The following is a 27,241-nucleotide window of genomic DNA, read 5'->3' as shown; positions in this document are numbered from 1 at the left end:
CATTGTGAATCATCTCCATTATAGCCAGGTCACATTGGAGCATAAAATGGAGCATAAAATGAAATCTCATTTGCTGACAAATATTGCTCAATACACCTAGAAGAGTAATAACAGTAAAAATAAAATTTATTAAAATACAATTGGTGAAGAATTGTATTTAGCTATTAAACAGTCCAGAAAATTTCATGAACATGTTCTTTTGCAAATATGGTTTAATTGCAATTTTAACTCCTGTCAATCAACATTTCTACCTCAATACATGAAACTTAGGAAAACATGTTCTGGTGTTAAAACAAATCCAGAAAGCAGGGTGCAAGACCAGTATCTATAACACACAGCTTGCATACAAGTCAGAAACATAGAGCTAAAGCAAACAAGTCAGAAAACCTAATGTGGCTGTCGTTAGCACTGAATCAAGCAGGGTAGGGTGGGAACATGAGCATTATTCTCAATACCATAAACGTGTACATACGTGAGGGTCTTGTGTGTATCTGTTATATCCATGTTGTTGATGTCTTTGTAGGTGGCTTGTTAGATCTATGTGACAGTGCAAATGTATCTATCGTTTATGCATACATCCCTGTATGACCGCACACGCATGTGCGTGTCTGTCTGTGGGAGCTTACCATTGAAGCCCATATCCCATGAAAGAGTGAAGAAAAAGCAACAACTTGTATGATGAAACAAAATAAATCGCCTGGCAAAGCTGGAAAAGCCAACAATACACAAATCCAACTTTTTAAACAATGGACATGCTGTACTCACACACAGACAGAGATAGAGACACAGACACACAAACCAAGGATGGTCTTATCGCTGTCACCTCTGGAGTCCTCAGGAGGGTTACGTTGTGTTAGTCTAGTTGAGAAAATAAATGATATTTAAGAAAGATACAATTGGTCTGAAACCCCTTGGGTTACAAAATGATTGTTATGCCTGGGCACATGGTGCCCAATGATGCCTGCTGGGGTTTGCAGGGTCAATGGGAGATCATAAGATGTGGGAACAGAGGTAGGCCATTCAACCCATTGAGGCATCTCAGCAGCAGAGGTTGGGTTGGCACTGCCATTTTTTTAAAAGGGGAGCACCAAAGCACATCTGCCCAGCCTGTTGGAAATGTTTATTCCATCTTGAGATGTGAAGTTGAAGAGCCCATGACCTCTGTGCCAAACCATGCTTCTCTCTAACTCCTGAGCAAACAGTTTATTTTGCATTAACATGTAGCTCACTCCATCAGTGAGAGGGAAAGGAAGAAGGTGTGGCAAGGCATAAATACCCTTGTGGTGGACACTAACCCTCCCACTTACTGAGGTACCAGTTCACGACTTCAAATGTGGGACACTCCATGCTGGTCTAGGAGCAGGAGATTAAAGATTGGAGTCTCTACACTGCAACTGGCGGAGAGGGGGCTTAGTGTAAGAAAATCAAAGAAAGAATTGAGAATGAATGAGAGGGAGCTAGATAAATCCATCTTCAGGGAGCACCCTGAAGTCTCTCCACCTCCACCCTCCACACCACACTGACCATATTCCCTCCAGGGCCTACCATTCTCTTGCTCCTTTCAGAAACAGTGAAGTCCCAGGAGCAGTTGTTGGTTCTGAGCTGGGACTACACAGGAGATTTGGGGAATTCCCATGGAATTAAGTTCCTAACTCGATCGGATCAGGCAATGGGTTAGCAGCATTTATCTCATACTCTGTTGCCCTTCATTCTCTCTCTATCTTGATTCTCTATCTTCTGTCCCATCTCGTTTGGTGGAGATAGTGGTGTCTTGGAAATGCCACTAGACTCAGAGGCCCAGGCTAATTCTCCAGGGACAAGGGTTTCAATCCCACTTTGGTATTTCTGAGAATGGATGGTGAGGAAGCAGGATATGCTCCTGTGGACACTGGGACGCAAAGTGAAAGCATGTCATTTTGAATGTGAGCATGGACATCACTTGATCATTCCACAAGAGAAGGTGAACAACCTTCACCTCACAGTCCTCCACCTGCACATATCCCGTGAATACAGATACATCCTGAGCTCAGACAGATGGCTGAAAATTTGAGTTAAACTGTCTGAGGTATTTGGTGTTTCTGCAAAGGTGTCATCTTGAAAAGACCTTAGACCAGTGCTTCCCACTAGCATCCTGCTGTGTGTGGGTGGATGGTGGAGGCGGGATGATGGACTGGTTCAAAATACAATTCACTGACACACATTGTCATGGGCAAGGTCAAATGAGGGAACAAACCCAAAGCTATCCCCAACACTCCCATGTGACATTGCATAACCCGACGAGCTCCCACACACTCGATGTGTCATCATTGAACATTACCACTTTGGGAGTGATGTCCCTTTAAGAGTTCACCATGCGAAATGAGCCAAATAATGGGATGTTAATACATGACCACAGGCCTCAGGCTTTCTACATCATTCAAGGCACAGGCTATGTCTTGGGATTACCCTGTGTTTTGTATATTAGTACAGGAATTAGACTCATCAGAGAATGGGATTCACTTAGCTCATTTATATTACACTTAAATAACACAGAAATATTACTCCAGTTTTAAACAATGAAATTTTCATAGCTCAATACATGTTAGTGTTGATTTGACTTGTTGAAGATAGATGCAAGATAAATATTAGTTTCTCAGAGATTAAGGCTGCCTTATGAGGAAGGATTGAGCAGGTTTCACCTGCACAAATTGAGTTTAAAAGATCGAGGGTTATACTCTCATTGAAACATAAGATTCTGAGGGAATCTTGACAGGGTAAACACAATGAAGATATTTCCCCTCATGGAGCACCTAGAATGAGGCAGCAGAGTTTCAGAATAAAGGTCTCCCAATTTAGACAGAGATGAGAAGGTGTTTCTTCTCTCAGAGGGTCATTGCTGTTTGAAATTCTCTCCCCTCAGGGGGCAGAGGAGGCTGGGCCATACAAAGCATTCAAGGCCAGATTCGACTGATTTTTGATAGATAAAGGAGTCAAGGATTATGGGGGACAAGCTAGAAAGTGGAGTTCAGAGCAGGATCAGAGGATGGAGAAGCTATTTCTTGCACATTCATATGAAGATTGTGATGATTTTGTATTATAGATTAAACTATTTTAAATAAACATATTATCTTGTGGTATTCATGTTTATCATAAGAATAATGTTTGTACTTTTGTATTTAATTAAATATGGAATGCATACAGATTCATTCCAATTAGTAGGGAAAAAGTAGGAAACTATTTATATATACTTTGTGTTCCCTTTAATTCATTTTTTATATATTAAAAACCCCTGTGTGTGGCAATAGATTGGTGGGTGGGGAGGGACGGAATGTAATATTCCAGGGGTAAGGTGTCTGGGGTCCATGGGATCTTTCTGCTCTTCCTATAGTATTCCATCAACAGAACATTTCACCACAGCTTACGAGTTAATGTCATTGCACAGCAATTGTCTTTTGAAGCCTCACTTCTTACCTCGAGAGAACTCATCTGAACATTTGAGGTGTTTCTGGTTGAGTATGTGCTTGACTTGATGAACCATTTCCGAACTTCATCCCTCACCTTCAACAAAATGAGGACAATTAAGTCAGTCACAAGAGATTGGGTTAAGCCTGTGGAGAACCCTGGTTGGACCCAGTTCGCACAACTGTGACCATTTCTGGTCTCCACGGTGTCAAAAAAAAACGCATGAACCATGGTGAAGGGGCAGAAATAAAGATGAACTCGAATGACCTCAGAACTGAGGGGCTACGCAGGAAGCATTGAGGAGGTTGGGTCTGGTTTCCCCAGAATAGGGGAGGTTGAAGGGTGACTGTTGAATAAATGGAATTGTACTTTTATTCGTGGAATAGCTACAGAACATGTGCTCAAGGAGCTATGACATAGTCATGTCAGGTCACATGGGACTGGAACCTGAATGTGTAAAGTTGTGGAAGATTCCTTTCTTCTGTTGAATGTAGGTATCTTTAATAAGGCCTTTTAATGTTCACTTGGAAGATTTCAGAGTTGATCTTACTACAGTGATTGTAAATCTGTTGCCCACGAGGATCCAAAAAGCTCTTGCTGTTTTAGTGTACATTATTGACTTGGACTTCAATTTCAGAGGCATGATTAAGAAATCTGGAGAGGACATGAACATTGGTGATGTGGTAAGTAATGAGGAGGCTAGCTGTAAACTGCAGGACAATAACAATGGACGGGACAGCTGGGCAGAGCAGTTCCAGAAAGGTGTGAGGTAATACACTTGGGGAGGAGTAACAAGGCAAGAGATTATAAATAGTTAGACACTGGGATGTGCTGAAGATCAAAGGGACAAACACAGAAAATGTTGGAGAAGTTCAACAGGTCCAGCAGCATTTTAGTATCCCTATGGTGTAGAAATGGCCCTTCAGCACAACAAGTCCACACTGACCCTCCGAAGAGTCTCACACCCAAACCAATTACTCTATATTTATCCCTGACTAACACATCTAACATATACATCCCTGAATACTATGGGGCAATTTAGCATGGCCAATTCACTGAACCTGCACATCTTTGAATTGTGGGAGGGAACCCACACAGACACGGGGAGAATGTGCAGACTCCCCACAGACAGTCATCCCAGGCTGGAATCAAACCTGGGCTGAGGCTGTGAGGCAGCAGTGCCAACCACTGCACCACCGTGCCGCTGTGGAGAGAGAATCAGAGTCCAGATTCAATGTCCAGTCCAACTCTTCTTAAGAACTCAAAAGACGAGAGGGATCTTGTTCTGGGTAAGGACAGGTCTCTGAAGATTGCAGGGCAGGTCGATGAGGTGGTTAAGAAGGTTTGTGGGATACTTGCATTTATTAGCCAAGACAGAATACAACAGCAAGGAGGTTAAGTCGGAACTATAGAAAACACTGGTTAGACCACAAAGAGAGTACTGCATGTTGTTCTGGTTTTCACAGTGTCGGAAGGATGTGATTGCCCTAAAGAGTTGTGAGGAAGAGACTCATGAAGATGTTGCCTCAGGTTGAATGTCTGAGCTTTGAGGGAAGACTGGAGAGGCTGGGCTGGTTTTCTTTGGATCGACAAAGGTTGAGAGGGGACCTGACAGAGGTGCATCAGATTATGTGGGGCCTGGATTGGATGGATAGGAAGGTGCTTCTAGGTGAAAGTGAAGACTGCAGATGTTGGAGATCAGAGTTGAAAGGCGTAGCACTGGAAAAGCACAGCAGGTGAGGCAGCATCCGAGGAGCAGGAGAGTTGATGTTTTGGGCAGGAATGTGGAGGGGTAAGGGGGCTGAATGATAAATAGGAGGGTGGGGGGTACTGGGGGGGAAGGTAGCTGGGAAGGCAATAGATAGATGCTGGTGGAGGTGATTGTGATAGGTTGGTGGGGAGGGTTGAGCAGAGAGGTGGGACGGAAGATGGACAGTTAGGTAGATCAAGAGAGTGGTGCTGAGTTGGAGGGTTGGATTTGAAATGAAGTTGGGGGAATGGAGATTTGAAAACTCATGGAGTCGATGTTGATACCGTGTAGTTGAGGGGTCCCAAGGTGGAAGATGAGGTAGTGGAGAAGGCCCAGGACTTGCATGTCCTTGGTGGAGTGGGAGAGGGAATTGAATTGTTCGGCCACAGGGCGAACATCAGGGCGGTGGTGAGTGTGTCCCGGAAATGCTCCCTGTAATGTTCTGCGAATTGGTGTCCTGACTTCCCGATGTATAGGGGACCACATTTAGAGGAACTGACACAGTAGATAAGGTGTTTGGATCTGCAGGAAAATCTCTGCCGCATGTGAAAAGCTCCTCTGGGGCCTTGGACTGAAGTGGGCACACTCTTGTGGAGGCAAGGGAAGGTGCCAGGTGTGGAGGGTGGGTTGGTGTGGGGTGTGGACCTAAGGAGGGAATCACAGAGACAATGGTCTTTGTGGAACACGGATAGGGATGGGGTGGAAGGTGAGGACCAGGGCGGTTCTATCCTTGTTGTAGTTGGAGGGGTGAGTTCAAGAGTGGAGGTGCGAGATGTGGGGGAGATGCACTGGAGGACATTGATCATGAGGGAGGGGAAATTGTGGTCCTTGAAATAGGAGATCATCTGGGATATCCTGGAGTGGAATTGCTCCTCCTGGGAGCAGATACGGTGGAGGCAGAGGAATTGGGGGTTACACGTTGGGGGGGGGAAGGAGGTGTAGTCCAGGTAGCTGTGAGAGTCAATGGGTTTGAAATAGATGTCTGTGTTGAGTTAGTCGCTGGAGATGGAAACGGAGAGGTCCAGGAAGGGGAGGGAGGTGTCTGAGATGGTCCAGATGAACTTAAGGTCAGGGTGGAATGTATTAGTTAAGCAGATGAACTGTTCAACCTCCTCGTGGGAGCACGAGGTGGCGCTGATACAGTCATCAATGTAGTGGAGGAAAAGGTGGGGAATGGTGACACTGTAACTGCAGAAGATGGACTGTTCCACGTATTCTAAGAAGAGACAGGCATAGCTGGGGTGCATGCAGGTGACCATGGCTACCCCTATGGTCTGAAGGAAGTGGGAGGATTCGAAGGAGAAGTTGTTGAGGGTGAGGACCAGTTCCACCAATCGAATGTGTGTCGGTGGAGGGGTACTGGTTGGTTCAGCGGGAGAGGAAGAAACAGAGGCTTGGAGGCCTTCGTCATGGCAGATGGATGTGTATAGGGACTGGATATCCATGGTGAAGATGAGGCGGTCGGGACCAGGGAAATGAAAGACATGGAGGAGGTGGAGGGCATGTGTGGGGTCCCAAACATATGTGGGAAGTTCCTGGACCAAGGCAGACAGGACGGTGGTGAGATATGAGGGGATAGGTTTGGTGGGGCAGGAGAAGGTGGAGGCAATGAGTCAACAAGGGGAGTCAGCTTTGTGACTTTTGGGTAGAAGGTAGAATTGGGCAGTGTGGGATTCCCAGACTGTGAGGTTAGAGGCTGTGGATGGGAAATCCCCTGAGGTGATGAAGTTGTGGATGGTCTGGGAGATGATGGCTTGGTGATGGGAGGTGAGATTAGATTAGATTACTTACAGTGTGGAAACAGGCCCTTCGGCCCAACAAGTCCACACTGCCCCACCGAAGCACAACCCACCCATACCCCTACATTTACCCCTTACCCAACACTACGGGCAATTTAGCATGGCCAATTCACCTGACCTCCACATCTTTGGACTGTGAGAGGAAACCGGAGCACCCGGAGGAAACTCACGCAGACACTGGGAGAACGTGCAAACTCCACACAGTCAGTCGCCTGAGGCAGGAATTGAACCCGGGTCTCTGGTGCTGTGAGGCAGCAGTGCTAACCACTGTGCCACCATGCCACCCTACATTAATCCCACCGTGAGGTCGTGATTGAGGGGACAGTAGGAGGTGGTGTCCATGAGTTGGTGTCAGGCTTCAGCGATGTAGAGTTTGGTGCACCAAAGTACCACTGCTGGTTTGCAGGTTTAATGGTGAAGTTGGTGTTGGAGCGGAGGGAATGGAGGGCTTTGTGAGGGTGAGTGGTTGGAATGGGTGAGGGGTGGACAGGTTGAGGCAGTCAATGTCATGGCAGCAGTTGGAGATAAAAAGGTTGAGAGCAGGTAACGGGCCAGGTCGGTGTGTCCAAGAGGATGGAGAAAGGTGCTTCTTCCCATGAGCAGAGAGATCAATTAATGGGGGATGTAGATTTAAGGTTAAGAAGTAGAGGGCTTAGAGAAGAGTCAAGGAGCATTTTATTTTTACCCAGAGTGTGTTGGGAGACCGGAATTTACTACTTGAAAGGGCAGTTGAGTCAGAGACTCTCTAACATTGCAGCGGTATTTAACATTCGCTTGCATTGCTGTAGCAACCAGGGCATTGGGCCAAACACTGGAAAACGGGATTGATGTAGTCAGAGCTTTGTTGATTGGGTGGACATGATGGGCTGGATGGCCTCCTTCTGTGCTTTTTGTGACTATAAGACTATCAGCTATGATGAAGCATAAATATCAGTCCAGAACAACTGGCTAAATGATCTGTATTTGTGCTGAACTTTACGTTTAATTCCACGTGACATGATGGATCTTTGTGTCTGAAATTATTAGCTCCAGGTTGCTAACTTCTATTAAATATTCATCAGACTGCTGGCAGTGAGAATTACTGAACGGTCACTTTGTAATACAGCTAATATCTGACCCATACCCAGTTCCACTGGTAAACTTTCCTGTTTCACAAATGTAGCATGTCTTGAAGACTCTCCAGTACCTCCACCTGTAATGGAGACCGTCTTACCTGCCGATTAGAAACACAGTAGACTACGAAAATAAAGAGGCCCTGGAAAGTGTTGATGACAGTGAATAGGTAGGAGAGGAAGATGGTGCTCTTGTTGATATTAAATATCCCAAAGATCCAAGTGCATCCCAGGACAAACAAACGTGCAGTTGCCTTAAGAGTCAGGGTCCTGTCGAAAAGGGACAAAATAAAAGAATATTCATGTTAATACATCTCGTCATAATGAAGAAAAAGGCACTCATTTGTACATGGCCTTTCACTACCTCAGGATGTTGCAAAGCTGCATAGCAGCCAGTGAAAGACATTTGTAGTGTTGCAATACAGTAAAATATGGCAACCACAGGACGTTCCTGCCAATAGCTGCCATTGGTGTTATTACCTATGTCACATAGTGAACCCCACTTAATTAAACCAAACACCGAGAAAAGCTCACCTCACTTTGTAATCTGTTAAAGTGAGAGTGACAGAGAACTTCCAAATTCCACTATTTAAAGAAAGTAATATCAACTTATTCTTTAATTCTAAAAGTGAACATTAAACAACTAATATTCATAACTCTAAGCTCCCCTTTCTCTTAACTGCTTATTATCTGCCTTCAACTCTAACAATATAATGTCCCAATAAACTATCTGCCTTCAACTCTATAACAACATACTGTTCCAGATGAAGATCTCCCTGGGTCGTCTTCTTATTTTTTACTGCTAATGTGTTTCATATGAAAAGGAATCTTTGCTAGATATGTTTCAAATGGCAGTTGCTCTGTCTGACTTTCAAACTGCCTACCTCTCTCATACCCCCAACACTGGATCATCTCATTGGTTCAATGTTGGCAAAATAATAAATTCAAACTCCTCTGAGTTTTAGCATCCTGGGGCAGAAATTAAACTGATCGGTTAAACTTGAATTGTTGTCAAAATGACAAGCAACTCAGGTACCATTTCACAGCCAAATGTTACATGTTTTCAATATTCCAGTACACTCTGAGACTGCTAGCTAGTCATATGACAGGTCCTTGTAAGCTCTCAGTGCAAAACAGCATTCACTCTCTCTGAAAGGTACAGTACATGTCTTCAACTTCATAACACCTCCCCCTCATAATGAAAAGGTGACTTCATTTTTTTCCTAATTCTTAATCCCATTACAATGAAATACATAGGTCATTAATCTAAGTTCATATTAATTTCTGCACACACATACACACACACACACACACATAACATTGGAATCTATTCAATCCTATCTATATTTTATCCTTTACATCCACGATAATGCATCTGCTATCACATTTTTACAACCTGCAACATGTACGATTTGTAAATTAAATGTCTGTAACATAAGTCTCCAATGAAATAGTCTCATATCCTTGCCTTTAAGTTGTTCCGAGAATATAAGAGGATTGTGGTCCATGTACACAACTGTCTCCGACACATAAACATTAAAATGTTGGAAGGCCAGTACCAAACTCAATAATTCCTTTTCAATGGTGGAGTATTGTCTCTGGTGGGTGCTGAGTTTCTTTGAAAGGTAACCAATTGGCAGTTCAATTCCATCACCTTCCTGTAGCAGTACAGCATTGAGAAATGTGGTGCTGGAAAAACACAGCAGGCCAGGCAGCATCCAAGGAGCAGGAGAATCAACATTTCGGGAATAAGCCCTTCTTCAGGAATGAGGCTGGTGTGCCAAGCAGGCTGAGATAAAAGGTAGGGGTGAGGGAATTTAGGGGAGGTGTGCTGGGAATACAAAAGGTGGAAGGAGGTTAAGGTGAGGGTGATAGGTCAGAGAGGGGCTGGGGCAGAGAGGTCAGGAAGAAGATTGCAGGTCAAGAGGGCGGTGCTGAATCCGGGGGGTTGGGACTGAGATAAGGTGGGGGGGGAGGGGAAATGAGGAAGCTGGAGAAATCTACATTCATCCTGTGTGGTTGGAGGGTTCCTAGGCAGAAGATGAGGTGCTCTTCCTCCAGGCATTGTGTGGCCATGGTCTGGCGATGGAGGAGGCCAAGGACCTGCATGTCCTTGGCGGAGTGGGAGGGGGAGTTAAAGTGTTCGGCCACAGGGCGGTTGGGTTGGTTGGTGCGGGTGCCCCAGAGGTGTTCCCTGAAACATTCCGCAAGTAGGCGGCTTGTCTCCCCAGTGTAGGGGAGATCACATCGGGTGCAGCGGATACAGTAAATGATGAGTGTGGAGGTGCAAGTGAGTTTGAGACGGATATGGAAGGATCCATTGGGGCCTTGGAGGGAGGTGAGGGGGGAGGTGTGGACGCAAGTTTTGCGCTTCTTGCGGTTGCAGGGGAAGGTGCCGGGAGTGTAGGTTGGGTTGGTGGGGGGTGTGGACCTGATGAGGGAGTCGCGGAGGGAGTGGTCTCTCCGGAACGCTGATAGGGGTGGGGAGGGAAATATAACCCTGGTGGTGGGGTCCGTCTGGAGGTGGCGGAAATGACGGAGGATGATACGATGTATCCGGAGGTTGGTGGGGTGGAAGGTGAGGACCAGTGGGGTTCTGTCCTGGTGGCGATTGGAGGGGCGGGGCTCAAGGGCGGAGGCATGGGAAGTGGAGGAGTTGCAGTGGAAAGCATCGTCGACCATGTCAGAGGGGAAATTACGGTCTTTGAAGAAGGAGGCCATTTGGGTTGTTTGGTCGTGGAATTGTTTTATTGGAACAGCTTTCCCTACTTCCACCTCATGCACAATAGTATTAGTCCTCCCCATCTTATTCCTGCATACGTCCTCATACTGCTGCAAAAAACCTTTCAACTGGATTCTTTGCTCCTGAGAGGAAAGCTACTAACTCCTCTACCACCCTTTTTGCCTTAATATTCCAAAATGGAATTTCCTCCGGAAATCTGGTTAACACATCCATTATGGTTAGCAAGTACTGGTTCCCACTTTTAGTTTTATGAAGGGGACTTACACACTCAATCATAGCCCGCACGAAAGGTTCTTCGAATGGGGGAATTGGCAACAAAGGTACTGGTTTTATTACTACCTGTGGTTTACCTACCATTTGGGCATGTGTGACACATACGGCAAACGTTAACTACATCCTTGTGCATTCCACGCCAATAGAAATGTTTTTGTACCTTAGCCTGAGTCTTCCTCACACCTAGATGACCTCCTACTGGTAATTCATGTGCTACCTATAATACTTCCTGTCTGTATGCTACTGGCAACACAATCTGGTGCACTTCGGCCCATTTATTCTCTGGACTAACCTGCGGTGATCTCCATTTTCGTAGTAGGATTTTATCTTTAAGATAATAACCCTCAGGAATAACTTTTGATTCCTTTTCTGGGTATGCATCAATATATACCTTTTATTGTCTTGTCTTTCTGTTGTAAGTCCATTAGCCTTTCAGGACTAAACACTTCTGCCTGACCCTTTGCCTGTTCATGTTATTCCTGCACTATTACATCAAACAGGGTGTCTTGCTAACAGAACATCAACTCCTTCGTCTTTCTCTTTAGTTTTTGCTTCGCCCTGTAACTTATGATAGTGGGATCTTGTTACTACACAGTCTGGAAAAATTCTCTTTTAACTCCTCAGTTCCCTAGTCTTCCTTTGGCTTCTCCACAACAAGGGGTATCATTCCCACCTTGGATCCTGCACAATCATTCCCAAGAACAAACTGTATTCCCAGAAATGACTCCCTCCCTCCCACTGTTACTTCCCCAGACTGGAGTTGGCATTCCAACCTGATCTTACATCGGGGAAGGTTAAATTTATATTCATCCATCCCACAAGTTACCACTCTCTCAGGTAACAGGTCAGAAAGAGCGCAAATACTTTCATCCCTTACTATCAGAGACTGATTAGATCTCATATCTCTTAAAATTATAACTTCTTTCCCTTCTCACCCTCTTCCTTCTGAGTGACGTTTACTCATAGAGGTGAAGTCTTTATAGAGATCAGGCACCAACTCAGTACTCAGCCCCTGCCTAGGCTGTGTAATCTCCTTCAGCTCAATTTATCTTGGGGTTTCCTTTACTACTTCCACTAATGCCATTGGCTTAGCCTCTTTTATCACATCATTTCCCACAATGCCTTTCTTTCACAAACAACACTGTGACTTTATGTGCCCCACTTTTCCACAGTGGAAACACCGGAGACCATTCAACTCCTTTTCATCCTCTTAAGTGCCTTTTTTCACCTGTGGTGAACAATTACCAGTGTACTCTAATCTTTGCTTTGTAGTGTAGGATCTTCCCTTCTCCTAATTTCTACTCCTCACAGGATGAAATTCTTGCTGGAAGCTTGTCATATGCACCAATGCATATTCATCTGCCATCTCTGCCACTCTTCACACTTCTAGAACTTTCTGTTCATCCACATGAATTCTTACCATCTCTGGTTTTTAAACTCCTCCAGCAGAATAATCTCTCTTAGGGCCTCATAGGTCTTAGCTATTTTTAAGACCTGCACCCATCTATTAAAATGACTATGTTTAATTCTTTCAAACTCAACATAAGTCTGACCGGGTTCCTTCTTTAGTTTCTGAACTGCTGTCTATATGCTTCTGGTATCACTTCATAAGCACTTAAAATAGCCTATTTAACCTCTTCATAATCTCTTGATCCCTCATCTGACAGCCGTGCAAAGCCTCACTCGCTCTGCCTACTAGCTGAGTCTGAACTAGCATTATCCATCCACACGTTCTCTGACTAATCCATCTGCCTAGCCAATTTTTCAACTGAAATAAAGAAGGCTTTGACATCTTTCTCATCAAAATGTGGCTGTGTTTTAATATATTTGTATACATCACTACATCTCTCTTCACCTCCATCCTGTTAACTTGAGTTTCCTGACGAATTCATGACTTCTGAATTTCAAATTCTCTCTCCCTTTCTCTTTCTTCTCTCTCTCAGCTAAGAACCTTCATAGATCATGGAATCCCTACAGTGTGGAAACAGGCCCTTCGGCCCGACAAGTCCGCACCGACCCTCTAAAGTCACTCATCCAGACCCATTCTCTACCCTATATTTACCCCGTCTAATGCAGTTAATCTACACATCCCTGAACACCATAGGCAAATTTAGCATGGCCAATCCTCCTAACCTGCACATCTTTGGACTGTGGGAGGAAACCGGAACATCTGGACAAAACCCACGCAAACACAGGGAGAATGCACAAACTCCACACAGATAGTCGCCTAAGGCTGGGATCAAACCCAGGTCCCAAGTGCTGTGAGGCAGCAGTGCTAGCCACTGAGCCATCGTGCCACCCCAACCTTCTCTCTCTTTCTCTTTCTTCTCTCTATCTTTCTCTCCCTCTTTTTTTCTTCTGTCATGGCTCTTATTTCCCTTTCTTTATCTTCCAACTCTATTTGCCTCAATTATAATTTACGTTTATCTATCTCTACTTCATTTGTCTGTTTCTCTGATATCTCTAAGTGCTTGACCAACTCCATTACAATTTCAGCTTTCCTTTTGTCCCTGGTTAAACCCAATTCTAACCTAGTGGCTATTTCTAAAAGTATAGCCTATCTCTGTTTTTCTAAAATCTCTTGACAAATTTGGGAATCATCTTCAAAACCCCAGAACCTCTTTAGTATTCAAAGTTTGGTAGAAGATTTGTAGCTCGGGTGCTCGTTGTTGTGGTTCTGTTCGCCGAGCTGGGAATTTGTCTTGCAAACGTTTCATCCCCTGTCTAGGTGACATCCTCAGTGCTTGGGAGGCTCCTGTGAAGCGCTTCTGTGCTGTTTCCTCCGGCATTTATAGTGGCCTGTCTCTGCCGCTTCCGGTTGTCAGTTCGAGCTGTCCGCTGTAGTGGCCGGTATATTGGGTCCAGGTCGATGTGTTTGTTGATAGAGTCTGTGGATGAGTGCCATGCCTCTAGGAATTCCCTGGCTGTTCTCTGTTTGGCTTGCCCTATAATGGTAGTGTTGTCCCAGTCGAATTCATGTTGCTTATGACAAGCAAACAGAGTACAGCCAGGGAATTCCTAGAGGCATGGCACTCATCCACAGACTCTATCAACAAACACATCGACCTGGACCCAATATACCGGACACTACAGTGGACAGCTCGAACTGACAACCGGAAGCGGCAGAGACAGGCCACTATAAATGCCGGAGGAAACAGCACAGAAGCGCTTCACAGGAGCCTCCCAAGCACTGAGGATGTCACCTAGACAGGGGACGAAACGTTTGCAAGACAAATTCCCAGCTTGGCGAACAGAACCACAACAACCTCTTTAGTAGTCTTAAGAACTATTTATCTCACTTTTAACTTAACCAACCACAAAAAAAACAAAATTAAACAAATTGTACCACCTACGTTGTATTTAAAGAGCTAGGTAACTAAGCTGCAAGTGTTTAAATCTGCTGGGATCTTTTGTACCCCAAATCTGTTCAAATCTCAAACTGGATCTGTTTAAACCTGTCCATGCCTGGACAAGCCCCCAAACTGTTATAACACTGTGGTGAACTCCTCCGTTACTTAAACGAAACACCCAGAAAAGCTCAGCTTGCTTCGTAATCTGTTAAAATATGAGTGGCAGAGAACTCCCAAATTCCACTATTTAAAGAAAATATCATCAATTTATTCTCTAACTCTAAAAGTGAACATTAAACAACAACTATTCGCAAGTGTAAGCCCCCCCCCTTCTCTTAACTGCTTATTATCAGCCTTCAACTCTACAACAATATATTGTTCCCATAAAACACTTATTAAAATTATATCAATTTAATTTCAAAAGCATACAGCAGCAGTTGTCTTTGGTGTCGTTCTACCTTCTAGCTGAAGATCTCCCTGAGTCATCTTCTTTCTTTTGCTGCAAACATGTTTCATATGAAAAGGTACCTTTGATAGAGTGTGTTTCAAATGGCAGTTGCTCTGTCTGACTTTCAAACTGCCTGCCTTTTTTATACCCCTAACTTCAGATTGTCTCATTGGTTCAATGTTGGCAGAATAATAAATTCAAACTCAACTGGGTTTTAGTATCCTAGGGCATAATTTAAACTGATTGGTTAAATTTGAATTGTTGTCAAAACAGCAACCAACTCAGGTACCATTTCACAGCCAAACGTTACATATTTTCAATTTTCCAGAACAGTCTGAGACTGCTAGCTAGTCATATGACAGGTCCTTGTAAGATTTCAGTGCAAAACAGCATTCACTCTCTCTAAAAAGTACAGTACATGCCTTCAACCTCATAACACCTGAGAGATTATTATTGGCCGTGACATGAGGAAGATGTTTTGTTGTAATTGTGCGATGTCATCTAGCTGAGAGAGCAGATTGAGCTTCAGTTTGAAGCCTCATCTGAAAGCCGGTCCATCTGACAGTGAAATACTCCCTCTGTGTGGCATTAGGGTCTAACCCCAGCCCTGCACCAGCCCACAGTCAATATGAAGATTGAATGGACCATCACAGAGAGATCTCATTTCAGCCACTGCTACTGGGTGGGAGTGAATTGTGCTGTGATCTGAAGGATTTGGGCCACAAATTTTCTGCTTGGTACTTACGTGGTGTCTTTAATCTTTGAGACAGTCACATCACGTTTGGTCAAATGATGCCTTAGTAAGCAGAGTGTCCAGACATACAACACCATATTCACCTGGAGAGGGAGAGAAACAAAGTTTGGGAAGCAAAGGCAGAACGACATCTTCAAAATTCCCAGTGCGCAGAATGCTCGCTGTCTAACCATTACAATTATTTGTCTTCCAACCTTTCTCACTTAATGGTTGGTTGTTGTTGGGCATATCTGGCTGGGCCAGCACTTGTTGCTCATCCCTCACCATCCAAGAAGGTGTTGGTGAGCTGTCTTCTTGATCTGCTGTAGTTCATGTGGTGTGCTAAACACGAGATATTAATGGTTGCTTAGACAGAGTCCAGCCAAATACCTTTCCGATTTAATTCGGCTGATACACTGGTGACTCAAATCATATTGCTAACGTCATCCCTGTAACTAGGTAACCAAGGTGGAGCTAATTGCACAGTAATCTAGGCACGATAGCTCAGTGGTTAGCACTGCTGCCTCACAGTGCCAGGGACCCAGGTTTGATTCCAGCCTTGGGTGACTGTCTGTGTGGAGTTTGCACATTCTCCCTGTGTCTGCATGGGTTTCCTCCCACAGTCCAAAGACATGCAGGTCAGGTGAATTGGCCATTTTACAATTGCCCATAGTGTTACGTGCATTAGTCAGAGGGAAATGGTCTGTGTGGGTTACTCTTTGGAGGGTTGGTGTGGACTTGTTGGGCCGAAGGGCCTGTTTCCACACTGTATGTAATCTAATCAAACATGCAGAAAATGGCTTGGGGATTTGGGCACAAATCTTACTAATGGAGATAGTGAATTCAGTTGAATGCATTGAAAAAGGTCATCACGTGTGGGTTTGTCACAATATGCCTAAACAGGTTGGTTAACACGTCTATACTTTGGTGAGATTGGAACTTCAGTTCCTGAAAAAGGGCTTGTGATCGTTATTACTGAGACAATGATTTTATTCTGGATTTACTACTCACTTGAATTTTAAATTCCCTGATTGCTTTGGTGAGATTGGAACTTCAGTTTCTGTCACACCGTCTTTGCTGTATGACTTTGTCTATGACTCTTTTTCTGTCTTCCTTTGTCTAAAACTCTTCTCTGCATCTTGTGCCTGTAGATTTTACCTGATAACCTGATTCTCTCTCCTGAACAAGGCCTTATGCCCGGAGAGGTCCATATGGTGACCTTAGTGAATATTCAAAAGTGAGGAAACATCGATTCTCCTGCTCCTCGGATGTTGCCTGACCTGCTGTGCTTTTCCAGCACCACACTCTTGACTCTGATCTCCAGCATCTGCAGCCCTCACTTTCTCCTACATCTATACCCAGGCAAGTTCTTATCCAATAATCCTTTAATTAACACGGGTAAGTTGTTTCATTTGGTTTCACATGTACCTGCCAATATGATAATGCATTGTTGCCCTGAGACCGCTTGGAGAGGTCCATATGGTTACCTTAGTGAATATTAGGGGGTGAGGAAGCACCAGAAGGACACGTACCACAATCACAAAGCAGACTGGCCCTTGGAAACTCCATCGAAAACCCCACTCTAGGCTCAGCCAGCAGCTGTAAGAATCAAAGAAATCATTACTGCATGTCATCCAGTCATTGAAGTACCTTTGCAGTGTTGTTGCTATTATCATGGAGAAAAGACAGACACCAGTTTGTGCACAGCAAGATCCCACATGTGATAGTTGTAGTGTAAGGGGTTTACTGTATGATATGCAAATGAGACACAGTATACATCATCTCAGGAAGTGATAGAATATCACATGATATGACCGCAGTCTTGCTCTTGACTACAGCTTGGCGTGAAGGTAAAGTCTTTGTTATTTGTTGTTACTTCCAGTTATGTGCTTAAATATTAATGCCTTGCACCTGGCCTCAGTAGACATTTGTAGGTATTTGTCAATAAGATCAAGGCACAGGGGAAGGTGTTGGCCTAGTGGTATTATCAGTGGACTGTTACTACAGAGACCCAGATAATGTTCTGGGGACCCAGGTTTGCTCACCATGACAGATGGTAGAACTTGAATCCAATTTAAAAAAATCTGGAAATAAGAATCTACTGGTGACCATGAAGCTATTGTTGATTGTTAGGAAAAACACCCATCTGGTTCAGGAAAGGAAACCAGCTATCCTCACCTGGTTTACCCTACATGGGACTCCAGACCTACAGTAATGGTTGATTCTCAATTGCCCTCTGAAATGGCTTAGCAAGACATTTAGTTGTGCCAATCACTACAAAGTCTCAAGGGAAGACGGCAGCTCACCACCACCTTCTCCAGGGCAACTAGGGACGTGGCAATAAATGCTGGCCAGCCAGCATCACCCATAATCCCACAAAATGAATAAACAAAAATGATAAAGTAGGAACAACTGTCAATTTTACAACAATGACTGGGTATTAATGATTAACTGTTTTAAAGAGATTGATTCATAGGATATCCCAGCTCTAGGACTATAGGGAGACCTCCCACACCCCTTCTCCAGTCTCTCATTAGGAGTCAATGAAAATAAATCAAAGAGATGTGAAGGTGTTGGCGACATGTTTTGTATTCATTACAGAAAGTCAGGGCCCATTTATCTTCCAGGTAAGCAGACAGTGAGGATAATGTGATTTTTGATGCTGAAGATGCAGCCCCCAAAAATCTGGGTGACAGTAATTTCAAAAGCTTAGTAGTCAAAGATATGTCATGACTATGGCTGGAGAACTCCTGTGCAGTTTGGCCTCCTTGTCTAAGGTAGGATGTATAATTTCTAATCAACCTGCTCAGAGATGTTATTATACACCTCTAGAGCAGATGAAATCTCCAAACACAGAGGTCTAAGGAAGATTCTAGGTGGGCATCCAGCAACTGGTGAAGTGCAAACAAAACCTTGTGATGTGAGAAAAAAATATTTTCATATAGAGTCTCACGCACACAACATGCTTGCACAGTGACACCCTGCATGATAGGGAAGGTTGCAATCCTGGAGGTAGGGTCAAATGAGGCAATCAACTGGGCATTGGATGATTTGTTTTACATAATAACGGCGTGAACAGGTATGGGGAAAAGGCAGGAGATTGGCTGTAGGTAAAAGAGCTGGACTAGATAACCAAACCGGACTCGATAGTGGAGCCAGACTAGATAACTGAACCAGATTAGATAATAGAACTGGATTAAATAATAGAAATGGATTAGATTAAAGAGCTGGACTAGATGATAGAGCAAGACTAGACAACAGAGTCAAACTAGTTAACAGAGCCAGACTAAATAATAGAGCCGGATTAGTTAACGGACCTAGTGGAGGCATAATGTGGTCTTTAACGTCCTTCTACACTGTACTCATTCAGTGATTCTGAATTGTTTCTGAGAGTGTTGTCATATGATGAAGCTGAGCAATTTTTAAAAAGTATTTAAATGAAATACTCATCCCATAGTGACAATGTAAACACTGTCATTTGTTGTAAAAACCCACCAGGTTCACTAATGCTCCTTTGGGAAATCTGTCATCCTCATGCAGTTTGGTCTACACATGACTCCAAGTCCACAGCAATGTGGTTGACTCTTAATTCTCCTCTGGGCAATTAGGAATGGGCAATAAATACTGGCAATGCTCACACCCCATCAAAATAAAAAGTTAGAAAAATGAAACATTGAAAAATAAAAGATTCTTAAGGATCCTGTCAGAGTAGACACAGTGCCTTGACACAGCAAATAATCTCCTTCAGTGCTGTTGATTCTGTGATGTTGCTGAAATTTAAAGTTACTCACTCTTTTTCTGATCCGTAACCATAGGGACGGATCGCTGCCGATATAATTACAATCAGTGCAGAGACAGCATAGCCGGAGGGATACAGGTATCTCCGTCTGATGACGTATGTGTGGGTAAACTTGGTGACTGTGAGGTGTCTGCACACAATAAAAACCTGCAAAGCATCCAGGAACATCCAGGCAAAGACAGTTAGAAAGAAGTAATGTAGGCATCCTGCAACCAGGGCACACACCACCTGGAGGGAAGATCAGAGTAATTGGTTAGGCTTCAGCAGTGAGCAAAAACACACAGCCACAAAGACAGAGAGAAACACAGGTAGACACACAAACACGATATACACAAAGGCTAACACTCTGAAGGCAGACATAACATACAGATACAGAGAGAGACACAGACAGTCACATGGATGGAAAGATACAGAGACATCACATAGACAGATATACAGGCAAATACACGAAGAGGTAAACAGACAGAGTGGACACACAGGCAGAGACACATATACAGAGGCACACATAGATAACACCCACAGTCAGACAGGCTCAGAGATAAATTCACAGACAGCACAGGCAGAAAAACACAGCAATAAACACACATATAGTACAGGAGAAAGTGAGGACTGCAGATGCTGGAGATCAGAGCCAAAAAGTGTGGTACTGGAAAAGCTCAGCAGGTCAGGCAGCATCTGAGCAACAAGAGAATTGACGTTTCATGCATAAGGAATGTGGAGTGGGGCTGCAAGGGGGCTGAGAGATAACTGGCAGGGGGTGGTGGGGCTAGGGGTAAGGTAGCTAGAAATGCAATAGGTAGATGAAGGTGATGGGTGATGGTGATAGGTCGGAGAGGAGGGTGGAGGGGATAGGTGGGTAGGGAGATGGACAGGTAGGACAATTCAAGAGGGCAGTGCTGAGTTAGATGGTTGGTTCTGGGATAAGGTAGGGACAGGGGAAATCAACATTGATCTCGTGTGGTTGGAGGGTCCCAAGGTGTTGGGTAGCTAGAGTTTTACGGCAGAGGAAGCTCAGGACCTGCATGTCCTTGGCAGAGGGGGTGGGGGGGGGGGGGGTAGTTAAAGTGTTTGGCTGGAGGTATTGGGGTTAATTGGTGTGCGTGGTCTAGAGATGTTCTCTGAAACATTCCGCAAGTTGGCATCCTGTCTCCTCAATGTAGAAGAGACCACATCGGAAGCAACGGACATAATAGATGACGTGTGTAGAAGTACAGGTAAATCTCTGTCAGATGTGGAATGATCTTTTGGGACCTTTGATGGAGGTGACGGGGGAGATGTGGGCACAGGTTTTGCACTTCTTGCCATGGCATGGGAAGGCACCCGGAGTGCAGGGTGGGTTGATGGCAGTATTCCTTACTCCCAATGCCTCCACCTCTGCCTCCCGGGGGACCTATTCCACCATAGAACACACCAGATGGCCTCTTGCTTCAGGGACTGCATTTTCCCTTCCCACATGGTCAATGATGCCCTCCAATGCATCTTCTCCACTTCCCACACCTCTGCCCTTGAACCCCACCCCTCCAATCGCCACAAGAACAGAACTCCCTAGTCCTCATCTTCTACCCCACCAACCTCCAGATACAACATATCATCCTCCTCCATTTCCATCACCTACAAACAGATCCCACTACTAGGGATATATTTCCCTCCCTCCCCTACCTGCATTTTGCAGATACTATTCCTTACGCAACTGCCTTGCTAGGTCCACACCCCCACCAACCCACCTTCCATTCCCGACAGTTTCCCTTGTCACCAAAAGAATTTCAAAACCTGCGCCCATTCCTCCCCCCTCACCTCCTTTCAATTCCCCAAAGGATCCTTCCACATCTGACAGAGATTTACCCTGTACCTCCACACCGTGTGCCTGTTGCTCTCGATGTGATCTCCTCTACATTGGAGGCTCAGGATACCAACTTGTGGAACATTTCAGAGAACATCTCTGGAACACATGCCCCAATCAATCCCACCACCCTGAGGCCAAACACTTCAACTCCCCTGCACCCTCCACCAAGGACATACAAGACCTTGGCCACCTCTCCTGCCAAACTCTAGTCACCCGATGCCTGGAGGAAGAGCACTTCAGCTTCCACCTTAGCACCCTCCAACCACATGGGATCAATGTTGATTTCATCAGTTTCCTCATCTCCCCTCCCCCCATCTTATTCCAGATCCAACCCTCTAACTCGGCACTGCCTTCTTGAATTGTTCTACTTGCCCATGTCCTTTCCCACCTATCCGCTCCACCCTCCTTTCTGACCTATCACCATCACCATCACCCCCACCTTCATCTACCTATCACATTCCCAGCTACCTTCCCCCCAGCCCCACTCCCCTCACAATTATCTCTCGGCCCTCTCGGGCCACGTGCTCCCCCCTCCCCCCCCACTCCATAATTCCTGATGAAGAGCTTATGCTCAAAATGTCGACTCTCCTGTTCCTCGGATGCTGCCTGACCAGCTGTGCTTTTCCAGCACAACACTGTTTGGCACATATAGTACAATTAGAGGAACACAAAGATAAAGAGACAGACATGGGCAAAGACACAGATATAGATGATTGTAAGTACAGGCAGAGACAGACATGCAGAAACAGACAGACAAATACATGATACACACAGTCACAGCCAGAAGCCCATGCAAGAATGGGCAGCCCCAACCTACTGTTAAATCACCAATAGAAAAGGAAGGATGGAGTAATAGAAAGTTGCACTGGTGAGAGGTAGGTGATGTCCTGGGGTAAGGTAGAATAGTAATCAGTGAGGAGAATAGTCGTAAATTAAAGAAGGATATAGATGGACTGATCAGATAGACTGATCAGTGGCAAATGGACTTCAATCTCGAGAAATGTGAGATAATGCACTTGGGCAGGACAATCATGGCAAGGGAATACAATTTTAAAAAATTTGATTTACTATTGTCACATGTACTGAAGTACGGTGAAAAGTTTTGTTTTGCGTGTAGTACAAGTAGATCATAATATACAAAGACACAAAGATCATAGGAAATTCAACAGAGCACGGAATACAAAGTTACAGCTGCAAAGAAGGTGTACAAAGAGCAAAATCAACATTAGATTTGAAATTTGAGAGGTCTATTCAGAAGTCTAATAACAGCCGGGAAGAAGCTGTAGTTGAACCTGTTGGCCTGTGCATTTAAGCTTTTGATGAATTGCAGGATCCCAGGTTGCACCAAGGATCAGAGGGACTTTGGTGAGCAAGTTCACTGATCCCTTAAGTTAATGGGACGGGTAGATCAAAGTAATTAAGAAGGCATATGGGATACTTGCCTTCTTATGTGCAGTTTATGTGCAGTTCTGGAATCCACATTATTGGAGGGATATGTTCGCACTGGAGAACGTGCAGAGGAGATTTACCAGGATGTTGCCTGGACTGGACAGTTTCAGTTATGAAGAAACATCAGACAGATGAGGCTTGTTTTCCTTGGAGCAGAGGAGACTGAGAGTGGATATGATTGTGATGTTTAACATTATGAAGGCAGAGATAGTGTAGACAGGAAGAAACTTTTCACCTTGACGGTTAGATCAATGACCAGAGGCAGAGATTTAAGGTAAGGGGCAGGAGGTTTGGAAGAGATGTAAGGAAAAACTTATTCGCCCACAGGGTGGTGGGAATCTGGAACTCACTGCCTATAATGATGGTCAAGGCAGAAACCCTCATAACATTCAACAAGTATTTAAATGTGCACTTGTGATGCCACGGTATAGAAATGGTGGAAAATGGGATTTTAGTAGTTAGGTGATTATTTTCGACTGGCACTGAGGGACATTTCTTTTGCAGTGTAGATCCCTGTGACACTAACTGTGTTATTCCATATCTTATCGCACATCTCAATGGTGACAGTAAATGAAATTCCTTTCACAATCCCATCTAGAGTTGAGCAGGATGGAGACAGATCTGTGTGTGGCTGTTGTGAAGGACATAGGGCTGCACTCCACTTCCCAGAAATTCACCAGAACCTCATCAGAACCAATTCTGGAGTCACTGTGGAATGGATACTGGGGCAATGTATGAGTAAGTGTTGAGGTCCTTCCCATGGAGACTCCTCTGTGGTCCCCATTCATTGTGGTGTACAAGACCAGTGCCAAAACTGATGAAGCAACTGATCAGCCAATCCCCAGGGTGCTTCTCTGTTCCTTCAAATATCTGACTTCCTCTTCTGGTAAAGAAGGATGTTGGAAATCTGGGACTGGTCAGTGGATGAGCACTCTCTTTTGGCTGACCAGAAACCCACTGGGAACCCACCATGGATATTAAATGAAATAAAATACCATATTCCCCAGCAACTCTGTCTAAAAATATCAGCAAAGATAGGGCACCGGGGCAACCCTTCTCTTTCCTCACAAGTTTCATTCTTTCACACAGCAGGGGAGGCAAGCTAACAGGGAATTTTAGTCCAGTCCTTCTATCGGACTCTCCAAACCTGTGACTCTCCAAACCATCTAGAAGGACGAGGGCAGCAAATACAGCTGAACATCACCACCTGAAAGATCCCCTCTGAGCCCCAAAATATCCTGACTTGGAAATATATCACCCTTTCCTCACCGATGTTCAGTCTAACTGCTCCCTAACAACACTGTGTTCATGTTCCCACACCACACAAACTGCAGCAGCTCGAGAAGGCAGCTCACCACAACCTTCTCCAGGGCAACTAAAAATGGAAATCCTCTGATTAAATGAGAGAAAGAGTGAATCAAGTGTGACAACCAAAATAAGGAGAATGAAGAATGTGTTCAGCCAGATTGAGAGTGGTTTGAGAAATGTGTTATACAAAAACTTGCTTGAGAGACTAATATATTTTAACTTTCTTTTCATTTGGGCATGATTTTAAAGGAGCAGACTTGCATGTGGTGTTGGAAGACCAGGAGTGTTTTGAACAGATGAAGTTGAAGATTGGAGACTGAATTGTAAGTAACCCAAATTAAGATGGTTGGATATCTATGAAGGCTTGATTGAGTTGAAAGGACAGATCAGGGACATAGCAGAAGTCGAGGGTCCTGTGGTATGGGTGAGGAGCCTGGGTTCAGCTGTCTGATTCAGGGCGGTGGTCTGTGGGTTGGCTTTCTCACCTTGTTGGTGACATGGATTCCTGTCAGGAAGATGAGCTGTGCTAGGAAGAGGTTGATGCTCAGATGCTTGTACACGATGATGCTGGCCTTTTGGATGGAGCGGCACTTGGTGAACACAACGATGGAGGCGGCGAGGCACAGCAGGGATACTGTGAGCCCGACAGTGGAGATCAGCAGCAAGGACCAGTCTTCCTGCAGCAACGACAAAGAGGGAATCACATGCTGGGGGACAGCTGTTTGGATGTTCTCACAGAATTACTTTAGGTGTACAGCACAGAAACAGGCCATTCAGCCCATCTGGTCAGCACTGATGTTTACACTCCATACAAACCTACCTCATCTCTTGACATCTCATTCTATCAACATTAGAACCTTCTATTCCTTTCTCCCTCGTGTGTCAATCTGGCTTTCCTATAAATGCATTCACCTCAGTCGTTCTGTGCGGCAGTGAGTTCCACATTCTAATCATTCCCTGTGTAAAGAGGTTTGTCCTGAATTCCCTGCTTTCTCAGCTTCGCACAGGGGATGTAGCCATCACTAACACGCCCACCCTCTGTTTCCCATGCCTTGAGAGTCAGCTAAGAATCAACTAAATTGACCGTGGGTCTGGAGTCACAGACTGAGTAAGGATGGTAGATCTCCTTCCCCAAAGGACATCAGTGATCCAGATGGGAATTTTTACAAAGGTCGATGATGGTTATGAAGACTTTCAATTCTGGACTTTACTAATTATATTCAAATTCCACCAGATGCCTCAGCGGTATTTAAACCCATGAAAGACAGGGATGTGCGAGCTAGATGAATTAGCCATTGCAAATGCAAGGTTACAGAGTGGGTGGGATGATCTTCAGCGGGTTGATGCAGACTTGATGGGCTGAATGGCCTCTTTTCACAATGTAGGGATTTCAGTCTAGGACTTTGCTTTCATCTCTGACTTATAAATAATGTCTGTAGATCTAGACACATCATTCTGTCGAGTGCCTTCAGGATCTGATATGTTTCAGTCAAAACATCTCCTGCTTTTCTGAACTCCAGCAGATACAAGCCTCAACGATCCAATGCTTCCTCCTGATCCAACCCATTTATTCCAGCTGTCGGTCTGGTAAAATGAAATAACCAGATATCCTAAGTGAATCGAGTCCCATTTAGCAACATTTCGCCATATCCCTCTAAACTGTTCTTATGCATATACCCATCCAGATGCCTTTAAAATGTTGTAATTGTACCAGCCTCCACCACTTCCTCTGGCAGATCATTCCAGACATTCACCACCCTCTCCATGAAAATGTTGCCCCTTAGGCCCCTTTTATATCTTTCCCCTCTCACCTTAAACCTATACCATCTAATTCTGGACTCCCTCATCCTGAAGAAAATACCTCATCTATTCATCCTATCCATGCCCTTATGAATTTAGAAACCTTTATATGGTCATCCCTCAGTCTCCAACACTCCCGGGAAAATAACCTCAGTCTATCTAGCATCTCCTTATAATTCAAACCCTCCAATCCCAGCAACATCCTTGCAAATGTTTTCTGAATCCTTTCAAGTTTCACAACATCCTTCTTACAGCAGGGAGACCAGAACTGCATGCAGTATTCCAATTGTGGCCTAACTAATGTCCAGCTCAGCTGCAACATGATCTCCCAAACTCCTATACTCAATGCACTGACCAATAAAGGCAAGCAAACCAGACACCTTCTTCACTATCCTGTCTACCTGTGACTCCACTTGCAAAGAACTATGAACTTGCACTCCAAGGTCTCTTCGTTCAGCAACACTCTCCAGGACCTTACCATGAAGTGTATAAGTACTTCCCTGATTTGCCTTTCCAAAATATAACACCTCAAATTTATCTAAGATTAACCTCTACCTGTGCACACTTCAGCCCATTAGCCCATCTGATCAAGGTCAGGTTGTACTCTGAGGTAACTTCCTTCTCTGTCCACTACACCTCTAATTTTGATATCATCTGTAAAATTACTAACCACACCTCCTCTGTTCACATCCAAATCATTTACATAAATGAAGAAAAGCAGTGGACCCAGCACTGATCCTTGTGGCATATCACTGGTCATAAGCCTCCTATCTGAAAAGCAACCCACCACCACCCTCTGTCTAGATGCTGGAGATGTAAAATAAACAAATGCAGAAATTGTTGGAGAATATCAACAGGTCTGGCAGCATCTGTGGAGTGAAAAACAAAATCAATGTTTCGAGTCCAGTGACTTGCCACTCCGTAAACCTTCTCTGAACTGATTGATACACATTTACTTCCTTCCTGAAATAAGGAGACCAATACTGTACACAATACTCCAGATGTAGTCTCATTGGTACCTTGTATAACTCGAACATAACTTCCATACCTTTGTATTCAATCCCCCTCATAATAAATGAAAACATTCTATTAGTTTTCCTAAATACTAGCTGTAGCTGAATTATCGCCTTTTGTGATTCATGTACTACTGAGGCACAAGTCCCTCAACATCTCGGAGCTTCACAAACTCTCACCAATTAAATAATATGCCTCTTTATAATTCTTCCTGACAGAATAGGCAATTCCACATTTTCTCAAATTATACTTCATTTGCAAGATCCCCACCAACTCACTCAATCTATTTATATGTGTTGGTACCTCCTCTGTCTTTGATGCAACTTTCGCTTCCACCTATTTTTGTGGCATTGGCAAATTTAGCTATCCCATATTTTCA

General features: G+C 44.4%; 1 protein-coding gene across 1 annotated transcript in view; it reads right to left on the bottom strand.

Annotated features, from left to right (window-relative positions):
* The window catches only part of LOC140468003 (adhesion G protein-coupled receptor E3-like), a 59,454-nt gene continuing 32,213 nt past the window's right edge, over positions 1–27,241 (bottom strand). The window contains exons 12-18 of the mRNA XM_072564133.1: positions 24,534–24,725; positions 19,441–19,676; positions 17,182–17,248; positions 15,662–15,753; positions 8,204–8,372; positions 3,451–3,537; positions 1–858 (exon numbers count right to left, since the gene is read on the bottom strand). Of these exons, the coding sequence (XP_072420234.1) occupies positions 844–858; positions 3,451–3,537; positions 8,204–8,372; positions 15,662–15,753; positions 17,182–17,248; positions 19,441–19,676; positions 24,534–24,725 (858 nt within the window). The 3' untranslated portion in view covers positions 1–843. The remainder of the gene's footprint in view (positions 859–3,450; positions 3,538–8,203; positions 8,373–15,661; positions 15,754–17,181; positions 17,249–19,440; positions 19,677–24,533; positions 24,726–27,241) is intronic.

Source organism: Chiloscyllium punctatum, chromosome 46, assembly GCF_047496795.1.
Source record: "Chiloscyllium punctatum isolate Juve2018m chromosome 46, sChiPun1.3, whole genome shotgun sequence".
Classification (NCBI taxonomy): Eukaryota; Metazoa; Chordata; class Chondrichthyes; order Orectolobiformes; family Hemiscylliidae; genus Chiloscyllium; species Chiloscyllium punctatum.
This window is presented reverse-complemented; position numbering and strand designations above follow the sequence as displayed.